At 35.6% G+C, this 22,062-nt stretch overlaps 1 protein-coding gene across 1 annotated transcript; it reads left to right on the forward strand.

The window, feature by feature from the left end:
* Positions 1-824: 824 nt before the first annotated feature.
* On the forward strand, positions 825-2,461 carry LOC144449585 (ras-like protein family member 10B). The gene is made up of 2 exons (XM_078140145.1): positions 825-969; positions 1,151-2,461. The coding sequence occupies exon 2, from the start codon at positions 1,186-1,188 to the stop codon at positions 1,816-1,818; it is 633 nt and encodes a 210-aa protein (XP_077996271.1). The 5' UTR covers positions 825-969; positions 1,151-1,185; the 3' UTR covers positions 1,819-2,461.
* The last annotated feature ends 19,601 nt before the right edge of the window (positions 2,462-22,062 follow it).

Raw genomic sequence — 22,062 nt, forward strand, 5'->3', positions numbered from 1 at the left:
CAATGTAGAGTAACCATCAACGTGATATTAAGTTCATATCACTACTTTCTTCCATTACTTTTATCCCCATGTATGATGTTTCCTATTAATGTTATTATTCATGTACAATAATTGCATCAAAAAAGTAGGAAAGACGCCAGCTAAAATATCAACATAGATTAGTATACATTTTTTTAAAAAATCGAACTACATCCGGTTGTGTTTATTGGCCTATTCTCAGCATAGTGCAATGCCTAGCTCTATCTAGGGCAGTTGCATTTTGTTTACGGGTTAGCTGTACATAGCTTGTTATAGTATCTACTTCAATAGACCCAATATCGGCTTAACTCTCCATCATTGTTTAGTTGAATAGAATCCCATTATTTCATGAATAGAGCTTACATTTGAACCTCTTTCTCTTCCAGCTAGCGTCATACGAATTGGAGATGTCAAATGTTTTAATAGAAGGGGCTGGGCCAATTACAATCCTTGGTTTTATTGGGAGACTCGCGTAGATTACCGTGTGTCGTATACTAATTCAATGATGGTTTCGGGGATCATTATTGGAATAGCGTGTTCTAGGAGATTATCGTACTGATGTGTATAAGGTAGTATGTAAGACTATACTGAAAGGAGATATTAGCCTACAAATCGTGCACTGCACGTTTTTCTTATCACAATCACCTTACAAATTCGTTATGTTCCTTCTCTCGTTCATCATTACAGAACGTTCGCTCACCACATAAGCTGGACAGCATCGATCAATAGCTATAGCAACAACATTGCAGTACGCTGTGTGCAGTGGCCAACATTGGTGTATAAGTAACGTCGCACTGTACTGGACAACAAGCTTAAAAGTGCTGATAGCATTACATGGGGGATGACATTACAGCGTGCATCATGTATTTATCTAGCTTAGGATCGTAGGGAATGTCCGCAAAGAGCAATGAGCCTTGGTGATTAAGGAATAGGAAATCGATAGTATATAAGGTATGTGTACTCTAGTAAATTTTACAAGACATTAGATGAGATAACGACTCCTGTCCATCTCTGCGCCATCCTTGTTTTGACGAGTTGAAATGACCAAATCAGTCCTACTAATTCTAATATGTGTGTGTTTGGCTAAAATGTCATTTGTAAATCTACTTTGCTATTTCGTTTTTTAACACAGAATTCAATCTACTCTTACTGAAATCACCGACACCGATGTGGTCCGTCGAACAAGTCGCCATGCAGAATGTAGATATAGCCGTCCTAGGTGCACCTGGTGTGGGCAAGACAGCCATTATACAACAATACGTAAATTGTACCTTTCCGGAACAACATTCACCAACTAAAACCACGTCTGTATTCAACCCGGCAGTATTCGCCAACCAGCATTTGTATCAATTAAACATTGTCGATACGCCTCCATTACAGTATTTCCAGATGAAGAGTTTTTATGACTGGGTAGATTTTCAGTCATATTCCTCAGAAGTCCGAGACGCGGCTGCATTTATACTTGTGTTCGATGTATCGAACAACGATAGTTTTCAGTTTGTGAAAGATTTACGTGAACAGATTTTGGACTACCGTGAGTGCAATGGAACAGATTTACCAATAGTTGTTGCTGGCAATAAATCCGATTTAGGCAAATGCAACGGTCTTTCAAGGCGCGACATGAGCCACATCGTAAAGAAGACCTGGAAATCGGGATACGTGGAATGTTGTGCAAAATACAATTGGCATATAGTTTCTCTATTTAGTGAAGTTATGAAATTCATTTGCGAACACCGTGATAAACCCCCTGCAACAAGAATGAGGGGCGGACTGCGCCGAAATAGTTGTATGTTGATGTGAATAACAGTCACCTGCCCAAACGTTGGCCTTGACGCCTATACTTTGCCTTTAGGTGAATCGACAATACCATGTGAAGAGAGGAAATGTGTGAGTGACAAATACAAGTTGACTGGTACTAAAAGATGTTTGTCAAGATAGAAGAGAAAATAATTTTAGAAAAAAACACCCGTTGATGCGTAAAACTCAGGGTTCCTTATTTACAGCCTATAAAGAGGTTTGCCTTAAAGAGGACCATTTATGATGCTTTCTCTTTCCACGTGATATTGACGCAAACAATGGAGAATAAAGACATTTGTATCACATTCTGTGCACGAAAACAGCAACAAGTTTCACTTTCATCCGAGTAGCACAGACTAAAAACCCCATTCAGCCAATTCACAACGTACAGTGTCGAGTTGAGAGTCGTTGGAGTAGAAACACGTGTATATGACACATTCTAAAGTCTGCAAGCGAATTGGTTTTCGCAGTACGTCAAAGTACTGACAGTTACCATAGTAACACGCATTCTGTGACGGCAATATGGTACAGGGTAACGAATACAGAATGGATAGCATTGTTATAAATATTTTAGCGTTAACAGTAGTGTCCTAGTAAGTGATATTTTTTGTTTAAATTTCCAAATGGAATATTTGATGTTAGTAGTAGTCCTAGGAGAAGTCGTGTTAGTTAGTAATAGTTGTAACTGAACCTGGTGTATACATATTTCTGTACTTTATTATTTCTCTTGTTTACTTTCATCGCAAGAATTCTGTATCAAATCCAAAAAAGTCGAAATACGTTTTCATTCTGCTTGTGTTAAGTAATATACTTTTACTTGATAGATAATGTGTTTAACATGTTCAAGATCTGTTTGCAGTACAATTCCCCCAAATAATTGAAAAAAGTACATTTAACGGGAATTTGTCTGCCCTTTTTTTGAGAAGTTCAGTTTGGTTATATATCAACCTGATGAGCTTGTGCTGTTTGCAGTCTCCATCGATTTCAATTCAATCAGTGGCGCTATTGGATTATTCTAGCGACAAAGGGGGCCCATGTGTTTCTATTATATCACGCGAATTTACTTGAGACGACAATAAATGGCTACTTGATGTGAAATTAGTGATCTAATAAAACTACAATATACAGCCTTTTCCATTTTCTGTGTTGCTCCGTTCATATCAGTTTCACCCTGTGAGCAATTTGCAGTCCAAAACTAACTATCGCAACACCCGGAAATGACCTGTCCACCTAAATAAAGATTTTCTCTCTCTTGAAATTTCACCTAACGACACTAAAATGTATTGAGCACGACCAGCCATGGTTAAGGGACACTCAGTTGAACACGTTAATTGAAAAAAAAAACTGCGACATCTGGAACGGAGACAACTTAGCAACTGCACTTTTTGCAATGTGGAACAGGCTCACTTTCTCTCTTTTTTCTCTTAGCAGTGTCATCCAGGCACGAGAAAATCACTCGTTAAATCTACAGATTTATACTTTCTTCAAAAAATACTGATGCATAAAAATGATTGTGTTGAAAAAAACACAAAAGAAGAAAAGCACATGTCCATCATATTTTATAAATACGCCGACATACCATAAGCCTATTAAACCTGGGCATGTGCGTCCATTACTGTCAGTACAGAGTGATATTGTATTGTGCAATTCGACAGTCTCGTCATCCTTAAGAGTGTCCCTATATTTATGTGCAGGCGCCTACAACTATAAGATCAAGAGTTTAGACTCACTTTTATCCTCTTGAAATTCAAACGATTGTTCGTTCGTTGTGTAAACTGACAGTATACCGCACTTTGACGGTTAGGATTCTAGATAATTTCAGTCACGTTTCTCGTAATCTTCACCTGATAACAGTTACTGTACTTGCTCGTAAAGAGATCTGATGCACAAACCAAGGAAATATCTGACGAACATGAGCTACGCTTGATAACTGTTATTCTGTACCTTATTACTAAGGCTGCGTTATATTGATATGTTAAACAATATTTTACGTGGGAATCACAGTTCAATTAAATGTAAGCAGTGTTGTCCTATGCCTTTTCTACAGTGATCTCAGCCTATACACGTACCGTTAAGTTGCACCTGATTTCAAAGCTTCTTAGACCGCCTTCAAGAATTTGCAGACGAAATATCTGATGAAGCATCGAGGAGAAGTAGACAGGGAAAATAACATCAAAATGGAAATAATCTCGTTAGTACGGCAATATTTCTTATCTCTATCCCTGTATACTAAGTGCCGGCAAATTTCCAACCGAATCATTTTCAGAAGCAAAATCTTCTTTTCGAAAAGCACACTTGATTTACTCTCGAATAAAATGAATAACGCTTATTTTTTGTAAATTGAATTTAGCGTTTTGGTCTACATTATTATTCTATTCGAAAAGAAAACTGCGCAAAATGAGTTCTGAATATTCCTCCTTCATATGTCTGATGACGTAACATGTCAGGTTCACCTATGTAATCTATCTTTTAAGACGTTGACTATTGACCTTGATCTTGAACTTCATGGTCAGGTTTAAAACCAGCCTATTTCTTGCATATTGCAGACACTTTTGTGGTATCGAAGTGTGAACTTTTGAAAATGTTAGGACATATAAGAATTGGAGAATACTTAAACGTGTTAATTTGGGTGCTCTTATCACTTTGTTTTACTGAATGACAACCATATTTGATATGAAAATAAATGATTTATGGAACACCTCTTTAACCATATAGATATAGAGACTTCGTTCAAGTGTATACTCCAATAGAATAATTTCTGCTGGTGTCATTGCATTTGACCCTGACATTCACCTTCACAGACAATGACTGAATGACAGCAATGTTTGTTGCAAAAATTATTTCTTACTTCAAGTTTCTTAGAGACTGTATTCAAAGTATTTACTCCTATAGTACCAGGGGTAAGTTTCTTTTAAGTTTAAGTCCTTGGCCATTTCCAATGACCTAGACTTTCATGATCAATTACCATAATCAGGTCACGTCTTACATATTTTGGTATTTGTATACACACCGAGGTATTTAAGTGTGATCAATTTCATTCAATCCTGTTTGCCTTTAGGTGAATCGATACAAGGAGACACACAAGTAAAGTACATATTTCAGAAACTGTCTTCTATGAAGACTTGATGACATGACAGATTTATTTCCCCAGGACAACAATAACTATCGATTTCCCCAATGCTCAACCAAATTATGTATGAACTAGAGACATGAATCAAGGTCACCCTATTCCCTAACCTCGTTGTGTATATTTAACCAGTTTCGTCACACTGTGCCACTTCAGATTTTCTCCGTAGTGTGTGTGTGTGTGTGTATATACATTTGTATATATATATATATATATATATATATATATATATATATATATATATATATATATATATATATATATATATATATATATATATATATATAGTTTTGTTAGGCAAATGTTACAGATGACAGATGACAGATTACAGATTGTGCTACTTTATCAAATCAGATGGACTTGTCAATAGCAGAAAATAAACATGGTGACATTGTACAAAAGTGTTGTAAGACTACGGGCCACTATGTTTCCCATTCAATATTGACTCCGCACTGTACTGTATTGTGCCGTGCAATGCTTTGTTGTACTGTGCTGTGCTGTACCGTGCTGTGCTGTGCTGTACTGTACTGTACTGTACTGCACTACACTACACTACACTACACTTGCACTGTACTGTACTGTACTGTACTGTACTGTACTGTACTGTACTGTACTGAACTGTGCTGGTCTGTACTGTACTGTACTGTACTGGTCTATACTGTAGTGTATTGTATTGTACTGTACTGTACTGTACTGTACTGTACTGTACTGTACTGTACTGTACTGTACTGTACTGTATTGTACTGTACTGTACCGTAGCGTACTGTACAGATGTCTATTTTTTTAACTGTATGGAAGTCTGTTTTTTCCCAAATGAATTAGTGATATCTAAATTTCTGATAGTTATTTTGTTTCTTTAAATGGGTTATTCTGCCACATATGTCTGTTTGTACATCACCCCCGAAATCAACGTCACAGATACTGACAGTATGTCAACGTTGTCGAAGCATACCTCAAGGTGGGTAGCAAGAGTTCGAAGTGGATATTCCATTTGTCAAAGGAGAGGGGTAGATCGACACCTTATCACATCCCAGTGGTGTTCGAGTTGGGGATGTGCACTCACAAGGGGAGTTGGACCTGTGTGACCTCCTCCATCAGTGATTCCTCAAGCGAAATGTGCATTAGAGAGGTGTGTTCCTATCAGAAGATATAAATTACTTGGTTGATTTCCCTGAACACGTGTCAAATATTGTGACAGAAATCCGTCGCACCAAACATTTCTATTTGTATTCCTTTTCAACGGGTGTTCATGATTTGTTGATATTAAGTTGTTCCTTATTCTCAGTTCGTTGAGAGAGAGAGAGAGAGAGAGAGAGAGAGAGAGAGAGAGAGAGAGAGAGAGAGAGAGAGAGAGAGAGAGAGAGAGAGAGAGAGAGAGAGAGAGAGAGAGAGAGAGAGCGAGGGAGGGGGGGTAAGCTTGGGTAACTCCGCTCATGAATGTATTTTGAGGCAAATGTGTCATCAACATCCCAAGAGAAAAACACTGTTGACATTTTTTTTTTCCAATATGTCCCATTTGACTTTTGCAACAACATTGCCAATTGCTGAGGTAAACGTAGTATCCAAATTTACATAACATGGCGTACCTCTTCCTTGCCAATCATGGAGCAAAGAGAGACACCATTGGAAACTCAAAGATTCACACATGCGCACCTGAAGACTGTTACCCTTTAGGTAATACTCCATTTCATCTACCTTTGAAACTGTAGAGTTAAACATACTATTATTGCTAAGTGTTCGCTTTGTTGTAATTCAACTCTTTCACTGTATATGATATGTGATCAATTCTATCTTGAAGGTTATACAACCATTCCTGGTACCGAGAACTAGATAAAATTAAAAAATTCTCAAGTACTAGCTTCAGGTTTTCCCTGAGCGGTTTGAATTTGTGTGATATCTCCTTGATAAGTTTTGTCTTCATTTCCTTAAAAGGTGATCATATTCCTCTGCATCAGACACAAAGGCCATTCTTTTTATTCTCGAATTACAATGCATTGCGTTATATTGATTATACAACAGCAATGCCATGTAATTTAACGACAGTTCATTATATTTACATATCACCATTTATATTTCGGAGAATAATTAACATTATACTTACAACTGTATCTTAAAGGCGAAGACCTGTGCCAAAATATGCTAAATATGGAAGAAACGTTCCTGTTAATTATCCACGTTTGGACTGGAAATATTGAAGCGCTTTTTGGCATCGGGAGATAAATATGGCGCAAGAAATGTTTTTTTTGGTACTAATTTTAATGAAGTGGGTATTGACGTTTTGTTCAGTGTACGCACGTACGTGTATACGAGATTTACACTATTTGCTGAGTTTCAAACGGATTACTCAAAGTGATCTAAATGCAATGTGTTTTCACAGAAAACAAGACTAAAACTGAGTGCAGATTACAGAAAACAAGTCTGTCTGCAACAGGCAATATAATTAAATGTACAGTTTTTATCTAGTCGTGGGCGACCAGCTACTGCTTTGTTTTTCTGCGATATAGCCGTTGTAAGTCGGAGCACGGACCAACCAGTTTGTCATCAAACCTTTTTATCTCTTTTTATTTCTGGTTTTACGCTGATGTTATGTTTCGATGAAAGCTTTGTCATCGTCACGCGATACGATGCTATCACAGTTTTATGCCTTTTGTACGTGTTGTGAAAAGGTAGTTTTACATCGATACATTCACTACATTAGTGTGTTCATGCCAACTACATCTCGACAGAGACAGCGAGACTGTCTTCTTAACTATTACAAGTCATGGCACGGCTGCACCTTTATACTTCGTTTATTTCTCCTCTGACCACAATTGTGACCGGCTACTGTAACAAAACTCAGGGGAATCATATATCGTTGAGTCGGATGTTAGTGATTTTATTTCGAAAGAAAAAAGGAAAGACTATCCGAAAAAAAGTGATGGACTGTCGCTTCGGTATGATATAGTTACACGTGAAAGCATACTTATCCGGCTTAATGCATATGTCCAGGCACACAATGGATTGATTATACTCGACTACGGGACTGCTAAAAGCTGCTATAAAATCGAATACAACGTGAATGTTTTATTATTAGCGGTGGCAGCATTCCAAACATAAAATGGTTTATTCAGAAAAAGAGGATTTAGGCGAAAATATATCATCTAGCGATGAAGATATAGTATTGCTAGGAATTTGAATTTCACCACCAGTATCACAAATGTTTTGACTGCCGGCTAGAATATCAAGACATTGAATATCACTGCACCAGTCTGTATCGATTTCTGTATAGACATTACGGTATCGATTCTCAATCCCAATTATAGAGATAATCTTAAAAATCTAGGGCCAGTCTTGTAATTTTCTTCTGTTAGCTTGGAGAAAACACCTATGGAACAAGGTCACTGGGGGTCATGTTTGCGCGTCATTTATTCATTAGGTTGAATTGAAATCGCTGATCGTGCACAGTTTAAATCGTATGTGTACAGTAAATAGTGGAACTACGACCGATGACACTGCCGGCTAAATCCTACACTATTCACATTAACGGAAAAATAAAGGTCATGTTAAATGCAGCTCAGGTTCTATCTGATTGGTATATTGGTAATTGGCAGCTTTTTGTCTGGCTAGATTTACTTCCATGGAATTATGGATGTTGCTTGGTAACGGGAACACTGATGCATCTGCCCGTTCCATAGTGTATACGATTGTCTATACTGCGAACTATAACGGTGTTATGCGAGCAGATGTTTGGACTGTCAAGCAAAACCCCCATCAACGAACGATCACTGCTTTTAAATAAAAAGCAATTATAACCAGCGTAAAAGGAAAGCCTATACATTTGCACGTGTTTTGGTGAATGACTTTCGAACAATGTTTCAAAAAGCCTTATATAACTCGAAGATCGATGTTTTGCAGCAGACAGAAGTAAAAATGTCTTCTTTATTATCTTATATTCACAATTCTAACAAACAGAACGGAATAACTTACAATACATATGAAATCAAATGCATCCTGTTCATGGCTAGTTATGGTTTAATATAGTATGATTTGATAGTATTCATAGGATACATATATGCATCACGATGAAAAGAAGTACTTTGATCTGTGCACCAATTCATACCTCAGTAAACCATTAATTTGAATGTGTTTCTCGATGTGCCAATACTGGTGTCTTGTCCATTTCCCAATCAAAATTAGAAAATTAATGAACTTTTCGGTACGTTCACTTGACACGCTTTGATCACTAGTATCATAGATGTTGGAGAATGTCTACAACGCCTATGCTGGCATTGAAGTAAAATACAATGTCTTTGTTTGAAAAATTTGACTGGCTGCTTAAAAATGTATTAAATCGTGCACGCAATAATGTTCCATACAACTTTAACTTTTGACAATTTATAAATCGGTGATCAACTTTGTCTATTTCATGGCAACCATTACAATTCATAGATTGAAGTTGTTTTGTTTTGTTTTGTTTCACAAAAATAAAAAGAATCTGTTGCAAGTTAGAGTGCATGACAGAAATTTCTAAGTAAATTCAATTAATTGATTTCGCTAAGGACCCAAATCATTATCAGGTATACACAAATTATTACACCAATTCTTGATAGACTTTGAAATTGACATGTCATGGTTAAAAGTGAGAATCTCATAAACAAGGGCGGGGGGGGGGGCTACGAGATTAACCTTTCAGTATCAGAAAATATTGAGCCAAATGTGTTTGAATAATGTCCGTTTTCGTACTACTTTTTAACAATGCTCAGACGTTACATTCACGTTTCTTTCTTTTTTTTTGTTCCATCATAGATTGTTGATATATAACATGCTTGAACATTGATTCACCACACTAAATCTGCACAAATCAGTTGCCAATGTCTGCAACCCAAAGGGTTAAAGGTCAATTCTGAAGGGGGGTTTGACTAATCTAAATAGATAGACCGATACTGACTAAAAGCTGCTGGCGTTTCAGCTCATCCCATTAGATTAAAATGCCAGAAAGTGTTCTGTGAGTAGTAAATATGAGGAAGTCGGGTCATTGAGTGGCGCTTACGTTCAATTAAGGTGATTTTGATGATATGTCTGCAAACTTACCGACTTGACCTTTCGTTGGTTAAGGTCAGCTTGCATCAAATCTTACGTTAACAACGTCAAATTTGGAATGGTACGTGAGAATTTATGTACTTACTTGTCAAAACTCATCACATACTTAGACAAATATTTGTTTTTCCCTTCTTTGGAAATCTTACATGGCGTAATACATTCTCTATTGACAGTCATTGGCTTTTGTGAAAGATTGGCAAGCAATTACACACAAGGCCAAGAAAAACAAGAATTGTTTCTGGACATGACAATTTGTCTAAAAATGGTACGACGATGCGCTTTTTTCTTCTTCTTTTTTTTATTCTCGACAAACCTGTCACTAGTTCTACTATTTATGGCAGTTACTGTTCTTTTTATTTATTACTTTAGAGCAAGTGTGTATGTGGGGCAGATGTCATTTGCTTGTTCATGGTTGGCTCTGCAGTTGTCTTCACTAAAGTAGGGAGGGTTATTTTTGTGTTTCCCCATGGATCTGCAGACTGCATGGGCTGGACAAACACGAAAAAAAGACCGACACGGGGGGTATTTAAGTGACGCGCGCGCAGACCAGAAACAATTCTCTTTTTTTGGGCTTAATATTAAAGAGAATTATATTGAAATAGTGATGTATATCAATTTGTTATGTTAGTCAATTGTCAAAGGTCTCCAAATTTAAGTCTTCCATATTACAATATTACCTTTGATAATAACAATTCTTACATACTCACATTTCATAAAAGTCGCGCAAAAATGTATTTGATAGGAAGATGGGAAATTAACTTTGTACTAGTTACGTAGCAGTGACTAATCATATTTGATGTCACACTTAATCATGTTTTGCTTAACTTGTAGTAATTTGTGTAAAACAAATACACTCCTCCCCCGTAGAAAGGAGATTCAGTTATGTAAAATGTACATTTTAATATATATATATATATATATATATATATATATATATATATATATATATATATATATATATATATATATATGTGTGTGTGTGTGTGTGTGTGTGTGTGTGTGTGTGTGTGTGTGTGTGTGTGTGTGTGTGTGTGTGTGTGTATAAAATTATATATATCATAATGGAAGGATGATTAGTTATGTACTTAACAATGATCTGCAGTGAGCTTTAATCTATGAATCTAGAAGTTTGACAGTCATGTAACCAGATACCAAAGGAAATAAACAAAACAATGGCAGAAATAAATAAAACGATATGAAATTCATCAGTAGGAACGACACTTTGAGTACGGAAGTCCAGAATCAAAACTACTGGCAAAATAACAATGAAATCGTCAGATAACAAATTACAGCAACACAGTGTAGACAAATTAGGTAACATTTACGTGTACACAGTCATTGAAGTGTGTGTGACTTACAGCCACATGTGTAAAAGATAGAATCAATAACAAGTGTATGAGAACTGAGGATGGTAATATCTACACGACACTATCTTCATTATCGAGTCTAGCGTGACTTGTTTGTAACCACCCCTTATCTGTGATCCAACGGAACAAACCATTTACTGTTAAATTGGCTTAGATGGTTAGCTTAATTGACAAACAATCTACTCAGGCTCCGGTGAGAATAAGTGCCTTAAGGTCAGATGTCTTCTTCACTCACTTGTCAATCTTTCTCCAAATCACGATGTTGTAATGATATTGATTGTAAGCCACCGTCTAACAAACTGTGCAACAGGATGTCACACGACGTTTGCAGCAAATTGAAATTTTGGGGTTGACAAATAATTGGCCTTATATATATACTATTGAGGGTGAATTATTTTGAAAAACATATGTATAATGCCTTGTATTTCTATTCAATGGCTTGTTGAACACAATTCGTCAGCAAAAACGGAAGACTTGCCTTGTGACGTCACCGCGGTTTGATGATTGTAATAGTCGACAAAATTATTACATTCAATGATTAAACCACGTACAACAGATTAAGGGTGTGTTTTATATCGGTTCCAAGATCGGCAAAATTGCAATAATTTCATGGCGCGTGGGCGATAAGAGAGAATCAAACAGCGAAATTGTTTACATGTAAGTTTCACTCAGGGAGGTTTACGCTAACAACTACGAAAGTTAAGAAAAACCACGAGCAAAATATGGAAATAAAGAATTTGAAAAATGATATCACTCTTTGCTACACATTTGTTCAAAATGTTTGGCAGACTCACATTTCCACTTCAGAAATGAACTGTCTCCTTGAAATACAGACCGTAGATTGATGTTTCAAAAATGACCGAGACAACATTAATTCAAACAAAATTCGAAGGAATTTCTACGAAACCACTTAGTTTTATGAATGTTGCACCCAGAGGTGAATCCCTTCTGAGTAAGTACATATATCTGCCATAGATCTGACAACCGCTTAGTTCTTCCTTTTACTGTTATTGCCACATAATACTCACTGACAGAGATCCCTTTCCGCCATCTAGTTTCGGTGAATAAAGAAAAAGTAAACCCATTTCCCGTCATTAAGTTGCTACGAATTAATGAATAAAAAAATGAGCTGATCTATTTTCCAAAAGCAAGTTTCAACGAATAATTTGTTAAAAAGTTGACCCATTTCCCATCATCATGTTACCGGAATGTCAAGATAGGCTGACCTAATTCAGCGTCAGCATGTTGCCTTGAAGTTATTTCCCGCCTTCGATGGATTTGCACGATGGATTTAACAATTAGTGGATATATCGTCATTTGTAGTTTAGAATTTCATGGCTTACATAGTAAATCAATAATTTGCATATTTAATAACATTCACTAATTTATGACGAGTCACCAATTGTCGATCAGAATATCAGCGACGAAGGTGACCGATATGTTGATGTCATGGCATATAAATTTTTCACATATAGGTAAGTCTTTCACAAGACTGTTTAATTTGCATAATTAATGATATATACCAATTATTGGATATGCTAGTATCTTGAACTTAAAAAAGTCATAAAACGTTATGGATGCATTGGCGGCTTATAGGTATGATGAGAACGATTCACATCATAGTACATAACTAATTTGCATAATCAATATTACATTCTGATGAGATCATATCTTCAATTGCAGACACAAAGTTCAGTTATTGCGGATATATTAATGATACCATGACTCATACATTTAATAAGTATCATTGTGTTACTTGAATAATGACTAATTAGCATAATTAACGACATTTACCAATTGTGGGATATATCATCAATAGTAAGTCAAAATTTCACCAAACCTTGTGGATATGTTAACAGTACTACCATCCCATATCTACAGATATTATGGATATGATTTTACATTCTTGCTAAGTAAATGATTTCTTGGAAATGCACTTGAATATTAAATCAAAGTTATTGCCAAGAATTTTCATCTATCAAATCATTGGTGGAGGGTCTATGATCAAATCCAACACTTAATATAGACAGGGTCACATGATTTGCAAATTACATCATTAGGGATAGTTCTATGGAATTCCATCTATCAAAGGTATTTTTCTTTCATACTCCAGTGCACTTGTAACTTCATGGTACAAGCAAAGCTTGAAAGCAAAACAATAACAGTCTTGTGGGAAATATTGTAGATACACAATTTACATCTAACTATAAAAATGCTTGATATGTCTCTGTAAGTTATGTAAATACACGTTTATAGCTTCCAAAACTGAAAACCAGGTTAAGTCGAAATCGTCAGACATCAACTAGCGGTAGATCACAACTTGCTGTCTCATCTATGAAATAACGATTTTTGGGTCCAAGGAAAGACAATGATTTATGTTCACAGTCATGATATACCAAGACACGTGAGAAATGTCTCAGCAACGGTTGTCGTTAACACATCCGTTGAAAAAAATAGCATAGAAGTCGTTTCCCTTTTTCGCTTGTCATCGATTACGTGTTAAATAGCCATAACGGATCGATATCCTTTAAAACTCTGACGTCACAGTATATGAATTAGTTGTATATATATTGTGCTTAAAATAGTGTGAGAGAATAGATCCATACTGATAGAATACAGCATATGGACTATAATTATATTCACGACACCTTTCAATTCACTCCTTACAAACTGTGTCGTCTTGAACTCTCTTGACAGTACAAAACATTGTCTCATGACGTCATTTATTCATTCATTAATCCGTGTATTTACTTATTTATTTTCCTATTTATTGTTTACCTATATATCAATCTATCATCAAGAAAATGGATGAAACCACAAACAATGGCAGCTGTTCTGATTACCATTTTGGGTCACGTGACAGGACATAAGCGATAATTAGTGTGATGGATTGGGCCTATTGAGGCAGCTCTGCAAAGCCTGAGCGAAACGTCTTGGCCAGAAAACACTTTGCTCTTTACATACATACATACATACATACATACATACATACATACATGAATGTAAGTGTCGCTGGAGAGAACAGTGCTCGATGCAAATATTAGTAGCAGAGCTTTACAGACTTAGTTCAAAAGAATAAGGATGTAATAAGTCGTTACTCAGAGTTTCACGCTTCGATCAGTCGTATATATATAATGCTTGCTATTTTACACAGAAATCCTATTCTACTATATCATCTAAAGCTATTGGGTTATCACGTGGTGATAAATAGTTATCATATTATCAAACTGGGTTATCATATTAGTGGTACAATGTTATCGTATGGTGCTAAAGTGTTATGATAAAGTTATTACATGGTGGTATGGTAACGATTTATCCTAACCGTATGGCAAATGGAGCAACTGAGTCTCCAGATGGTCCTACTGAATATAGTACTCCTTGTTTATCATACCATGCTAAGTGGTTATCATGTGGTGCGACATGGTTATCACATGGTGCTATTAGGTTATCATATGGTACACCTTGGTTATCCCACTATGTTACGTGGTTATCATATGGTGTCACTAGGTTATCATATGTGCTCTCGATCTACCATACAATGTGTTCAGACCTATCACATACATCAAGCTGGCTGTGTATGACAAGAACAAGCCTGAAATAAAGTTTGTGACGTCACGCTGAGGAACTATTGATTAGAAGAAGTATTGACTCCAGCAGCAGGTAAATATAGATCAAATCAAGAAAAGTCGAAATAAGTTATTCTAGTTTGCTCAACGGTTCTAAACATTCATTATATTCAATGTACAGTTTATGACTATATTGAACTTGGATAAAGGCAATGGTAACTCTTGTGACGTTTAGCATTTGATTGACAGACGAATAAACACTTCTACGTTTATTCATTGTAGTTTCATGTACAAGACTGCATACATACAGCTTACACTAATACTTTGCTCGGTCCAGAGTATGACGTAGTCATTACATTCTAACGATACATTTTCATTGGTTATTTACAGGAAATGTAAATAATATATATCGAAGTATAAAATATTTTGTCTTTAGACCTTTGAATTATTCTAGTCAAAAATATACTTCAAATATTAGAAGAGATAATGTTCAATTAGTTTTTCATGCAAGGCTTATTACGCGCACCAGGAAATTCGAACACATAACCCCTATTCTAAAACAACTTCATTGGCTTCCAGTATCTCATCGTATTGTTTTCAAACTTCTGCTCATCACTTATAAAGCCCTAAATGGAATCTCTCCACAAAATCTCAAGAACTTAATTACACATCGTTCTTCATTACGCACTCTTCGTTCATCGGATAAATGACTTCTGCATACACCCAAATGGAATCTGGTTTCCTATGGTCGCCGCTCCTTCTCTTCAGAAGCTCGATCCTGAACTTTGGAACTCTCTACCCCTGGACATTAAAACCTCTCCCAATGTTAACATTTTCAAAAGACGCTTGAAAACTCACATATTTCAGAGAGCTTTTCATCTCCTTTCTAACTCTAAGTGCCACTGAACATTGTTTTCTTTGGATATTTGGCGCTATATAACTTTATTAGATAGATAGACAGATAGAAGGCAAGAGAAAAGAAAACGGGAAAAGTAGTAAGTCCCTTGACTGAAAAGTTGCAAATATTTCGACGCTAACCACGATGTCATTCCTGGAGAATCTAGAAGAGCGTGATTTGCAATTAAAATGAAATATGCATGGTTAAGTTGGGTCATTAGGTTTGGAGGGCAATACTTGTACTGATCAGAGCCTTTGGTGAACTTATTAATAAATCAGTACTTTGGGTCCAGGGAGACAGTGTTATACTTATGCTGCACTTTGGGGAGCAAAAGCTGACACGATAATGGGAATTAATGAATTGTTAACAACGAAGGGGCCTATCTTGAAATCTATGAAGGGACCTTTGTTGTGTGTGGATCATTTATTTTTTAAGATTTCTAACTTGAGGAGTCGACACGACACGCACGACACGACACGACACGACACGACACGACACAACACAACACAACACAACACAACACAACACAACACAACACAACACAGTGGAACACTAAAAGAACCAGAAGATTTTTTTTGGAATATGCCAAATCTCTTTGACTTGATGCTTAGAAAACGAATGCAAATGTTTAGAGGCTGAAGTATTTTGAATACAATCTTACATTTAACATCTCCAGTTGGCAATATTGTGAATCAAACGAACATAAAAACAAATCGAACGTGCGAAAATGAAAAGGCCATATACCTTTCCAGTGAATGGTTACTGCAAAAATTAATCAAGGTAATGACATTTGCTTGAATCTCCAACGTAAGATTGGATGAAATTGTACATTCGTAGCAATATATCAACTGCAAGATGAATCTTTATGACGTTTTATTAAAACCAATGTAATTTGGGAGAGTGGCTGGACGGAACATGGTGATCTTTGTTTTTCCCTTACTTCATGGTTTCCTAGCAACAAGTACATTCGGCATCAAATGAATTGAAATGGCAGAGTGGTTCGATTTTTCATCATTGATGATGGCTTAATGGATAAAAGCTATTAGAGGGCAGGGGGACAAGTTAGTGAGTGGCAGCTAACCATTGACTTTTACTAAAGGAGTCAAACACCAATACAAATGTTGACAGACAAACAGACAGACAGACTGACAGACAAACGAGTTGAGGAGTGCGTCGTGCTATTAAAAGTTCTCCTAACTTATGAACAGGACCTTTTCCATCTCTATTCGACATCACGTAGTGTAAGTACGAAGCCTCTTGAGTATCTATATAGACTATACACATAAAGAAGTCTTAATTGAAGTAAGGAAAGTAATTCCTTTCAGTGTCTGACACACGACCATCAAAACAACTTGGATCTTACACACTAATATAACGACTGATTAGTCAACAAATTTTGTATGGGGTGAAAGGTCATGGAAGTATCAAAACACCTCTAGGAAGCCATCTTTGAGTATGTACAAAACGGAATAGGTTTCAAACTGACTTTGGATATTTAATGATATTCCATGCACGAAATCGCATTGTGGACAGTTACGTGACTTGTAAATTATTTTCGATGTGTGCTTGTTTGATTTGCTTTATTAGATCTTACATGAGTATATTGATAAACGATACAAACGTGGATTATTGTTATTATTAAGTTACAAGGAATCTGGCAAATGTATGACAATGAATGTTAAAATCCTCGATTGAAAATAATGAAACCAAAACGTTGCTAAACTGATAAAGCGTACCAAGAAAACTATAACACATGTTAATTTATACTGTTTTAAACATTTGTACAGATTTTCTTTTTAAATATTGTTTGTATTTACTGTGTAGTGAAGCATTTTCCGTTCTTCAACAATGCAGTAAAATCATAATCTACTTTAATCAGATATGCAGACTGTTCGATTAATCTATTATGTGAGTGGGAAATAGATTTCTGAGTGAAACATGCACATATCAACCTATTAGATCACTTGTATACTGGACTATCTATTTTACTTTTCTTTTAAAACAGCAATGACAATTAGGAACTTAATATTGTTTACTTTGTCTAAAAGTGTTGGACATCCCGTGTTAGAAACTTAGATGCTAAAAGCAAAATTTACATCACTGAGAAAAAAGTACTCATAGATATGTGCTCACTTTTTTCTTCAACTTTTCAGTTCTTTTTAAAACATTATTGTAAATGATTCAATTTAAAATTGAAGGAGTGGTTGTAGGATATAGTCTGTCGTCGAGAATAGTTTCTATTATGTGTAGCAATAGGAGTTGGGGCACAGAGCACGTCTTTATTCGTATGGTACACGCGCATGCGCTTTTGCGCTATTAACTCCCTAGCTTCATATTAAAAAAGTTTAGTACAGCCGCCATGTTTGACACATCCATGTACGTACATGTATGTATGCGCGTTCACGAATGATAGAAATTCTCGATTGAAAACAATATTTCGCTCAAAGTTGGAGCAGAATCAACTACAAATGTTTCTGGAGTGAATTCAAGCTGATGGCCGCAAAATCTGTACGTTCAAATATTGTTTACGCGAAAATCGGGATAGTTTGAGAATTGATGCATGGTAAGTATATATTAATTATTATATAAATACATCCATAGACCATGGTATGGTGTACATCTGTATGTAGCTGCAATAATTATAGCTTGTTCTTATTTACAATCCTTTTTTATTCTTTTTTATATTTTATTTTGTGTGACTCAACATATTTCGTTTTACTTTTTATTTTCTTTACAGGGCTTGCAAAGAAAAAACAAAGTTCTAGCGGAGGACCGAGAGCGACGGAGTGAAACAGTACTGCATCCAATATTGATATGCATCTGTACGATATACAGTGCATCAGAACCACAAACCTTTGAAACAAAATCCTTTGGATGAAGGTATGAGGCTTGTACATTTACATGTTGGCTTACTAGTTCAATGGTTAGTGTGCTTTAATCTCTGAAATCAGGATCTCAATTGCAACAGCACATAATTAATTGTCTTGAAATAGGTATTTGAGTTCAAGTTTACTGAATGAAGTCCCCGACTGAAGAGAAATTCAGAATGTTGTTCGAAACCTGCTGTCATGAAACCATGTACTGACACAGGGATTCTTGTGTTCTGCAGATAATGTAATACCTGGATTTACTTTCACAGACATTATCTGTGTTGATCATCATGAACCAGGGAGCCATTGTAGTTATTCAACACCTTTCATTGAACGGACTATTAACACCACTGTTTACAACTCAGGGTCTTATCTTCAAGTTTATGTTCAAAGTATGTAAATTTTCTAAGAACTACACATACAGGAATATAACGAAATATCGTGTTATAGTGTCCAATGTTTCATTGACTACCTTGTATTATTTGAAAGGGTGGCAAACTTTGTAGAAAGCTAAAGGAAGATATGCATGTACTCTATAAGTTTGTCTTTGTAAATTCCAGCAATGTAAGTCACATACACATTTTATGAACAAAACATGGCTGTATTTTCATGTTTTAAATTGTACTTTTACAAGTAATTTGACAGTATAAAATTATTTCTCTATTTCTCTATTTACTCTAAATTAAGGAGATATTTTTGTATTTTTAATTTTTTTCATGTTTTGTCTAATTGTACAATGATGGTAATTTTGTTGCCATGGCAACTGATGTTCATGACAATTTTTTTAAAACCCAGTATAACAAAGAATGGATTTCAGGCAAAATATTTTGTTCAAAACATGTCACAAATATATATTTTAGCAAAAACATATTTTTAAGCCTACCTTGTTTCCATGGAAACAGCTGTCCTGTTTTCGACAATTTGTTTTTCAATGGACATGCCTAACTCAAACATGTTAGAAGCAAGGTAATTTTTTCCATCCTTGACAACACGAGGGTCATGGGCAGGATAATGCCAACAATGGTTTTGTGGTAAAGATGATGCTTTCTTGAGCAGGATAATGCCAACACTGGTTTTGTGGTAAGGAATATGACAACACTAGGGTAATGGGCAGGATAATGCCAACACTGGTTCTGTGGTAAAGATGATACTTTCTTGAGCAGGATGTGACAACACTGGTTCCGTGGCCAGGAATATGACAACACTAGGATCATGGACAGGATAATGCCAACACTGGTTTTGTGGTCAGAATAATGAAAACATTGGTCTCCTGGCGAGGACAATGATGACACTAGGTTCGTGGGCAGTATAACGATAACACTGGTTTTGTGGCATGGATGATGATGACGACAGCAGCTTCGTTGTAAGAATGACGACGACAATGGTTTCAAGGGCAGGGTGTTGATTACACTGGGTTCATGGACATGTTACATTGGTTTTGTGTTAGGATGATGATGAAACTAGATTCATGGTTACAATGATGAAACTAATTTCGTGGTCAGGATGATGACACTAGCTTTGAGGTCAGGAGGATGAAGAAACTAGCCTCTGGTCAGGATGATGACAACAGCAGCTCTGATAATGACGACACTGACTCTGGTGAAAGCAATGAATGCCCTTGTGTCGTAGAACAACTTGCAAAGATTTCAACAGTGTTACTATTTATTTGAATGACTTCTTTTGATTTGAGTTAGTGTTGTGCTTAGAAATCAATACAGCCTAGTGTGATTTTAATATTTGCTAATTTCATTTATTGATACCAAATTTCTAAAAGGTGACATCATCTCATCTATGAAAAAAGACATAATTAAAATTCATTACATAATCTGTACACTTTAAAAGCCATAACCAAGGCTCATCAATGCAGAAAACAATAACAAATTCTCATTTGTGTCAGATGCTAATGGAGAGTTGCAATAGAATAGTTACACTTCTTCCCTTTTCCCAAAAAGTCCAAACTAAAAACATTCCATTAAACATTCCACACTGCACTACCAAACCTACCAATGTTAAATGTCAACGTACAGCTAGTATGGTTCACCTGCTTGTGATTACTTCCCTCACCCTGCATATACATGTCTATCAATGTTTTATACAGAGATACCAATTCTATAACAAGCCTTCATTGAACACATACTCCCCAACTCATATGTTGTATGGCAAAGTTTCTGTGCAAATTTGAATGGTGTCTCTAGATACAAAATCTCATAATTTGTGCTTAAAAAGAATTGTAACATGTCTTCATAAAGAGACTACCCCTCCCTTTTATACCCCTCTTTGATTCCATGTGCCTAAATGCTATGTTCAAATAATCTCACATTGAAAACAATGTCTTCATATTTATTATATTGTATTGTATGTACATCTTTTTCTCAAGCTATTTGGAATGTACTAATGTAAATAGATTCTTTTTCAGGACCACAAATGAAACACATGCATAAACAACAACAAATATCTGTAAACAATGAAACACATACATAAACAACAACATATATCTGTAAACTATGAACACATACTAGTACAAAAGAACATTATGCACCTGTAAACAATGGAACGGATACAGTACATAAACAACAACAAATACCTGTAATCAATGAAACATGCATAAACAACAACATATATATGTAAAAAAATGGACACATATGGTACATACACAATCTGTAAACAATGAAACATACATAAACAACAACATGTTGTCTGATGATCACATTGAGCGTGAAACTCAGAGTAACAACTAAGCACCTCAAGTTCCAACCAACTTACTTTGATTAAACAACAACATATATATGTAAACAAGTCAAAACATACAAACTCGTGAACATACAAAAAATGTGACCATTTCAATGTCAGAAACTAATGTATACAATAATGAGCAGACAAAAGTTTAAATTCTGGTGCAATATTACAAGATATATAACATCAAAACTAACCAAGTGTATTGTGTCTAATACTGTAATGTGGAGTTTGAAATATACACTAAGTAGTAACAGATAGGTGGGTAATGTATTCTTGTAACTCCTACCCTGTATTTTCATGATAAAATATACAATCAGCTATAAATCAAATGCCTTCCTCACATACATGTACATCATATAAAGTTGTAATATGGATGAGGATTGAGTAATTATTTTTGATTTTTATTTTATAAAACGATTTTGTTATGACTTCCTATTTGAAAAATCAATGTGAAACAACATATGGCAAGTGCTTATTTGAAACTCAGTACATTGCAAAAGATTAATAGATGTGTAAAATGTTTGTTATTGTACATAAAGAACAAACTTTTTTACACATTTTTAAAACTTTTTTCAAAGTATTAAGTTACAAACACAGACTTTGT

This window comes from Glandiceps talaboti, chromosome 18, assembly GCF_964340395.1.
Source record: "Glandiceps talaboti chromosome 18, keGlaTala1.1, whole genome shotgun sequence".
Taxonomy (NCBI): Eukaryota; Metazoa; Hemichordata; class Enteropneusta; family Spengelidae; genus Glandiceps; species Glandiceps talaboti.